Source organism: Centroberyx affinis, unplaced genomic scaffold, assembly GCF_046629955.1.
Source record: "Centroberyx affinis isolate AG114_WGS23_722 - 3 ecotype Tasmania unplaced genomic scaffold, CSIRO-AGI_Caff_v1 ptg001405l_1, whole genome shotgun sequence".
NCBI classification, from domain to species: Eukaryota; Metazoa; Chordata; class Actinopteri; order Beryciformes; family Berycidae; genus Centroberyx; species Centroberyx affinis.
In genome coordinates, this window is record NW_027279886.1 from 25,864 (window position 1) to 33,929 (window position 8,066).

Consider the following 8,066-nt stretch of genomic DNA (forward strand, 5'->3'; position numbering starts at 1 on the left):
CTCTCTCATCTCCCTTTATGTCCATGTCCCTAGCTCGAGGAAATTAAAGGGATATTTCACCCACTAAATAAGTTCGCCAGCACTTGGAAAGCGGTCTTGTGGCATCCTGACTTTTGACGCTATTTAATGCCAAGCAAATTTCTCGACATAAATCTACATTTTGTGATAAAAAACCATACTTTATGATGCCACCGAAAGACGACCTTTTAAATTAAGTCGCATTTTAGTGAATTATCTCTTTAATTATCACCTTCACTACCTAATCTCACCTACTAACAATCTGTATTTGCTCCGATACAGAGAGCATTCCTCATGAACACTGAACAGATCTTTCATTGCTTTTGTCATTGCAGGTACCCATCAGCACAACTATAACCATGTGGCTCTAGGTAGCCCCACACGCACACCTAAGAATGGTAAGAAAAGCTTACAAACTAGCATGAAGTTTCCGAAAACACATGACACGAGGGAGGGGGAATATGAATTCAAGCGAATTCATCGGGTTACACTTCAGTTTCTAGTATTTTGAAATGAAGCTTGGACCTGGGCATTAACTTTGATATAGTGCTTGACATGGATGTGTGAAACACCCCTTGACATGGACCTCCTTTCAATTCGCTCCACCGCAAATCCATTCTATTATTGAAAATGAGGCTTTTTGTTGAAGATTGAATCATAGAAGTGTCACATCCCATAGTCATGAACATTTTTCTCTGAGCGAATGAATGGGGATCTGGGCGCAGCCGCTGTCCATCTCCTCTAAAAGGGAATACAATTGGCTGAGGATCAACTTAATGTTCTGTTAAGGTCATCCCGTCCTTCGGTCGACGGAGCGTGTGAAACCTGAGACGGTCCCGCGCTGTTATCCCGAGATCGAAAGTTATTACCATAACCTCATGTTCCCCATGAGAGGCATCACCATGAATCGGTTTTATTACCGGTGTCATTTGGGTTTTTCTTCAAATATTGCTTTGCGGGAGCCAAGGCTGGTCTGGGGTTGTAGACTGACAGATATGAAGAGTTCAGGTTGCATAAGGACATAAGGCGGGAAGCGGGAGAGAGAAAGAAAAGGAAAGATAAAAGGAAAAGAAAGGAGGCCAGAAGGTGAATCTCCACTGCCTTCTATATTTATTTAACTGCTGTGATCTCGCCGTTTGATTTATATTCTGTTTGTTTCAACTGCAAAAATAAAAAAAAAAACGACTGGCTAGTTTTCAGGCACTCTTAACGGTCAGGGGCTATGCGGGAATTATACAGCCAGAACGGCCCTCCTTGTATGGACATAATTGACTGTGTTCCATTTAACACACACGCACATACACACACACACACACACACACACACACACACCCAGATAAGCAAACTGCAACTGTGGAGAAATGCCTTTGAGATCTATGGAAAACATGAAAAATCCATTTCAACAACACATCTAACACAGAGACTTTGATCACAAGCCCCATGAAAGGCTTAAAATTTCAGTGTACTGTGTATTTGCTAGATAAGGCTCAGTGCCGCAACCCCCCAGTGGCCCGGGACTGAAACAACCAGAAGGGTTCGCTGTAAAATCAAGGGGAGAAAAAGCGCGATCGCACACAGTAGCGGCACATCGGTCGCCTCGAGAACTAATGATTCGGTCAGTTATTTTTTGACGGGGGTTTTCCGTACCAGTCATGTTGCATATTGAGCAGGGTGTTCAGCTGCTGTGATGTAGGTTCTCTGTCTTGTTTTTGCACGCCATCAACATGTTTTCTGAAATATCTGTTTCTCACTTGGGTTTTGGTAGCTCACCGATCGTTGAGACGCGGTAAGTCGGACATACATGCATTCAATTTAGTGTCAGTGCTCATGCATTTCAAGACGCATTCATGCAAGCATACACCACACACCAACCCCTGCCTTTGTGCATTTCGTTCTTCCACTTAGTATTTGGTGTGGTTCCAGACCTGATTTAAATAGTATAGTGGTAGTAGTAGTAGTAGTAGTAGTAGTATAATTCTTGTTGTTTGTTTTAATCTGCTTGGAGAACTGGATTGGTGGGGTTTGGCACACAGGGCAAAACAAAAAGTGCAAGCGACTTTTGACACAGCTAAGTATACGAAAGTCAATTTCGTCCACTTTTCTGTGATTGACCGCCCACAAGGCACTGTGGGAATTTCCCCCGACGCGATGAAACCCCACCCGGCTGTCACTTTCAACGGCTTAAAACAAACGCCAAAATACTATTTGACCCAGGTCTGTGTGGTTGTACTGTCCGTCGTGATACAGCAGTGAAGTGTGTTTGCTATTGAGATAGCTTAACAGCATGCCACAGTCTGAGTCAATTTTCCCCTTGTGGATGCAGTGTGGCAGACAAGTCCACTCACAGATCGTTTCACATCCTTCGAAACCCCCCCACACACACCCCCCTCCCCCCACAGCTCCCAGGACCCCTGCTGTCATACGGCCCTGCCTCCGTCCTCCCATCCCTCCCGTCCTACTCTCTGAAGCTTTCCTCCTCTCTCTCTCTCTCTCTCTCTCTCTCTTCATCTCTTCTCTTCTGTTGTCTTTTCTTCTCATCTTTCGGTCCCCCCTTATTCTCTTTTAGGAATCTCTTTTATTGTGTTTGCCCCACACCACCCCACCCCACTCCATCTCTCTTTTTCCTCTTTCCGTTCCCTCTCTCCATCCTGCAGCAGTTACAAAGCCCTATTTTTATCTGTCCATTGGAGGCTGGTCTGGAGCCGCACCCATGCCCGCTGCTCTGCACTGCGTGACAGACTCACAGCCCACAGGGGAGAGCGAGATAGAGCGAGAGTGCGAAAGAAAGAGAGAGAGAGAGGGGAATACTAAATGGACAAGAAAAGACTTGAGGAGCGAAGGAAAGTGGGTGGCGGCGGCGGCATGGAAGGACAGATAAGATAGAGAGTGAGCAAAAACATGGGTCGTGAATGAGACAGACAGCGGATGTTTGTGTGTGTGTGTGTGTGTGTGTGTGTGTGTGAGGTGGAGATAAAGAGAAAGAGAAAAGAAAGAGAATAAAAGAGGGCTTTGGTCCAGCCACCCCAGTGCACCTTCCTGGCATCATATCACGTTGCATCAGCGGCGGCCGGTCCGGGCATTGCTCCCCGCCCCGTCCCAGATCACATCACACACTGTCACCGCCAGGGTCACTCTCCAGCAGACATCTGTTGTTTGGTGTGTTGTCTTGTTTTGCCTTTTTTTTTTTTTTTTTTTTTTTTGGACCGCTGTTTCCTCCCGTCAAACATCCTCACCTGTCCAGTCAGCCCCCCCACCAAACGCTCACCGAGTGCCTGATGTGACCGCCTACACTCCCCCCTGTCACTGCCACCAGCAGGTCGGAGCTTTAGATACACAACCGTGTTTTGAAGGCCGAGCTGCTCTGGAGGCAGAAATGACCTCAGTGGACGGAGCCAAAGAACCACAGGTTTTCTGGCTAAGTAATGTTAAACTGAAAAAGGCAAGGGGTAAGAGAGGAGGTAGCTAACTATGAAACACAGTGCTCTTGCTACTAAGTAATCTGGCAATAATAAATTATCAAGGTTAAAGTCCCCATGAAATGAACTCCCATTACTTTTACTTCCTGGAAAACAGAGTATCTTTAATGGTGACATCATGCTGCACCAGGAGGCATAAATACAAACTCCAACATTGGTTTATACTTTTGAATGCGTTATGTCCCGCCCCAACATCCTGTTTCAACAGCAAAAACATCAAATCAAGGAAGTAAAGATTCGGTTTCATGGGGTCTTTAACTAGTTAGCTAGGCTGCTGACCTTCCAAGTTCAAACCAGCCATACTAGCTTATAGCTATCTAGGCAAGCTAGTTAGGTAGCTGCTGACCCTCTAAGATTATGAATGCCATGGTCATGAGTGAATGAAAAAGTCATTGCCATCCAGATTTATATAACTTGGACCAGAGTTCCTTATTTGCCAGTGAGCTAACTTGCCAGTGAGCTAACTTGCCAGTTAGCTAACTTGCGCTCCAAAAAACTGGTTCTTTGGCTCCACCCACTGAGGTTTAACTAAATCAACAAGATTATTTCTGCTTCCAGAGCAGCTCTGCCTCCGAGAAATGTTTGTATAACTAAAACTCCGATCTGCCTGCCACAACTCACGCTTCCCTTCCCTACCTCAGAAGGACGGCCTTCCATGATGGTTACCTGTGGTCTGCTCCCGGATGCCTTTTTTTTGGGGAGGAGAAGTCAGCCTGCCCATTTTTTTTTCTCTTCCCTGTGCTCTGTCTGTATGTGTCTCTAGAAAACAATCGGATAAGTGGCATCCTGACCTCGCAGACGGAGCCGTACGACCTGTCTTTCTCGCGCTCCTTCCAGAGCCTGTCACACCTGCCGCCCTCCTACGAGGCGGCCGTCAATGCCGACCTCAGCCGGTACTCGTCCCTGAAGAAACTCAGTAGGTCCAAGTTGCACTGCACTAACGCAAGAGTAGGCTCCCTGCCCCGATGCCCTGCATGATAAAAATAACTGCATTAATTATGCTTTCCTGACTCCTGACTGGGAACTACTGAGCGGATCCGTTGGGGTCCAGCTATGAGAACATTATGCCTGCTGTACTACAGACATCAAATGCTAGAAAAATGTCTTACACGTTCTTGTGGGGATGAGTTTTACAGCTCTAGATTGAGTATACATTTGAGTGGATGGAGAGGGCCTGGAGTCAGAGTCAGAAAATACCCACTTTTCAGCTATGATCCTCCATCGTATCAGCCGACTCATCTCAAGAAACCATGAGTCATTGGTATTCCATGCTTCCCTTGTCTCCTCTTAAAGGCTGCTGCCTTTAGAGCAGCCACTATTTCTTTCGGAGCGTATAAGTGCATTAAGCCGCTTCTCGTGCCTGGCCCGGCTTGGTATTGATTTAGTGGTGCTACGCTGGATTCTGCTGCGTAATGAGGTCTCATCTCATGATATTCTCTAAGTGGAACGCAAATATTCCTTAAGGCTTGTGTAATTTCATCATGACTGCCCCACTTCACTGCTGGCTTGCAACCAAAGTGAAGGATGACGATCTACAACTCATCCCGTCAGGGCTCACTCCACACTGGCTCTCACTCCTAGCTGCCAGGCACCATTTCAAACAAAATGGCAAATGGGTTTACAGGATGCAAGGCTATTTAATGGTTCTCAGTTGTATAAAAAATAAAAAAGCTACCACTCTTGTGCTTGAAGAACACTTTTGCTTAGGGAATTAACATAATAGAGTTTATGATAGGAGGTAAAGGAAAATCAAATGAATTCAATTATCAAAGATAGTAGCCCACAGAACAATCTTGCCAACATGTAAAAATGGAAAAGTATCCCTAGGCAATGTCAGTCTGTCCTTCCAACCTCTTTCTGCTTCCAAAGCAAATTATTTGTTGCAGCAAATAGCCAAAAGGCTCTGCAGTTTCCTTTTGTTGCTCAGCTAGTGTCTGCACACTGATAGATCATGTTGGATTGTGCTAGAGGGAAGATAGAACAGCGTTTCCATTGTTGCGATAATGAAAGAGAAGACTCTGCTGCTGCTTATGAATGTAAATTGGTGTCAAATTGAAGTAAAGCACGTACTGTAGCGCAGCACAGTACACATCATGAGTTATTCATTCAGTATATATACATACTGTTGATGAGATTGCGATGCCTTGCCTAGATCTTGAACACTACTTTGCTTTAGAAAGAAACGTCTTGTTTTTATTATCTCCCTGTAATGAATAGATTTGCAAGAACCCATGGATTGCTGCTGAAGGGGTTTTTGGCTGAGTGTAATCTTAACAGGTGGCATGAACAGTGCTGCACCGATTACTGAAAAAGACAGGCTCGTGCTCTACAGAGTCGTCTCTTGAATTCTGAATAAGGTGGAGGGGTCGGCTCTCCATAATTCATTTGCACCAGATAAATGACATTAGCGTTCACCTCTGACTTACTTTGTCAGTTAAACATTCATACTGGTGTTCAGGGAGAATAGAGAATTGGCCTCTTTGTGGCGGTGGACGTGAAATGTTTGCACTTTTTTTGAACGGTTTATGCTGCATCTTGAGTCGGCCATCTTTTTGACGAGATGTCCGACAGAGTGTGTGTGTGTGTGTACATGTACATGTGTATGTGCGTGGTGTGTGCACTGTTATGCACTCAAAGACAAGACTTTGCGATTCATGACAGATGCATGGTTCTGTGTTTAAAATGTGTGGCATGAAGTTGAAGCAACCATTTACAATACATTACATTACCTCAGAACTACACCCCACTGTCTCAGTGGTTCCTAACTAGAGAACCAGCAGTACTCGGGGTCCAGAGGACCGGAGTTGGGGACCATTGCACGGTATTTTTCGGAAAATGTGTTCCTGTCTTTTGATCTGCTTCTGAAATGCATGTCGTATCCGTTTGTACATAAGAATGAGGATAAAACATCCGCTCAAGGACATGAAACATTTGTAATTCTTGATGTGATGTGATTGTGCAATAACACAATTAGCTCTTCAGCATGTACATGAAGTGCCTGCGTGCCGCCATCTGTATGATATGACTCTGTTTGTTTATAGACTTTCACATGACCTTTGAAAAGTTCGCCCCCACAGCCAGAGCTGCCTGTAGAATCCCAGATGAAGACTGGATGTGTGGATGTTATGTGCCTAGCATGTAATACGCTCTGACTGCTCTTCTCTCTCTCTCTCTCTCCATTTTCTATTCCCCTCCATGAGTCGGGGGAAAGGTGAAACGACGGGTTCACGGCCGTAATCTATGCATTGTGTGCGATGTTCTCTCCGATCCCACCTTCCTCGTCCGTCCCCTCGCATTTCTGCCGCCTGCCCACCTCTTCCCTCGCTTTCCCTCCCCGAATCCTCTCTTCACCTCCTCCCTCTGTTTCTCTCATCTTCTCTGCAGCAGATAAAGAAGTGGAAGACTACTACTCGCGTAAGCGCCACCTGCCCGACCTGGCGGCAAGAGGCACGCTTCCCTTGCATGTTATCAAAATGAGTCAAGACCAGGTGGGTATACAAGCATTCAGTTCACAAGTGCAGGCTTCAAAAACAAGGTCACGATATACTTACCTATTTGCTTTTTAATGCAGATTCTTTTATGCATCTATGAGGCGCGGAGACTGTACTCCACGCTGACATTTCTTATAAGCCAAAGCGGCTCTTTCACTCTACTCTGCAGTTGGTGGGTGGCAAAGCCTTTTCCCCCATTGGTTGTGAATAAACTCTCCTCATTCATCTTGCTCAACAGCACCGGGAACAGCAGCAGCAGCTCCAGAGCCAGGCCCCCCAGCCCGCCGTCTCCCAGGCGCCTCCCCAGTTGCAGTCCTCGCAGCAGCAGTCTCAGCAAAGGCAGCGGCCCCGTCGCGTCCAGAGGGCCATGTCCCAGGACCGCGTCCTGTCCCCGCAGAGGGACCCGCAGCAAGAATACAGCATGTCCTCCAACGGCATGTCCCCGTACGGCGGCCGGATCCTCTCCGATGAGCAGCTCCTGTCGGCCGAGCGCCTGCGATCCCAGGAGCGCCTTCTGCCCCAGGACCGCCTCTCCTCCCAAGACCGGCTGTACACCAAGGACCGCATGTACTCCAAGGACCGGCTCCTGTCCCAGGACCACCTGTACTCGAAGGACCGCCACTACTCCCAAGACCGCCTCCATTCACAAGATCGCCTGTACTCACAAGACCGCCTCCTATCCCAGGATCCTCTGCTCTCGCCGGACAAGCTGATGATGTCGCTGAAGCGCGGCATGGTCAGCAGCATCTCCGGGGGGTTCCGAGGCAGCGACAAGTCGATGTCGCGCGCCATCTCGCACACGGACGTGTTCATGCCGACCACGCCGCTTATGGACCGCTACAAGATGACCAAAATGCACTCCCATCCCAGTGCCTCTAACAATGGCGGTGGGGCGCCAGTGGCGGGAGGCGCCGGGCACTCCAACACTTTAGCCATGAACCAGACAGCGTCTAAGAGACAGGCTTTTGCCTCCAGACGGACCCACACTGTGGAGCAGCTCCACTACGTCCCACAGCACCACCAGCAGCAACAGCAGCCACAGCACTACCGCACAGGCAGCAAGACCGAAGTGACTGTGTAA

At 47.5% G+C, this 8,066-nt stretch overlaps 1 protein-coding gene across 1 annotated transcript in view; it reads left to right on the plus strand.

The window, feature by feature from the left end:
• Window positions 1-8,066, plus strand: part of LOC139649844 (protein shisa-6-like) — a 30,160-nt gene extending 22,094 nt beyond the window's left edge. The window contains exons 3-7 of the mRNA XM_071526346.1: window positions 354-416; window positions 1,784-1,804; window positions 4,258-4,410; window positions 6,879-6,982; window positions 7,224-8,066. Coding sequence (XP_071382447.1) covers window positions 354-416; window positions 1,784-1,804; window positions 4,258-4,410; window positions 6,879-6,982; window positions 7,224-8,066 — 1,184 coding nt within the window. The remainder of the gene's footprint in view (window positions 1-353; window positions 417-1,783; window positions 1,805-4,257; window positions 4,411-6,878; window positions 6,983-7,223) is intronic.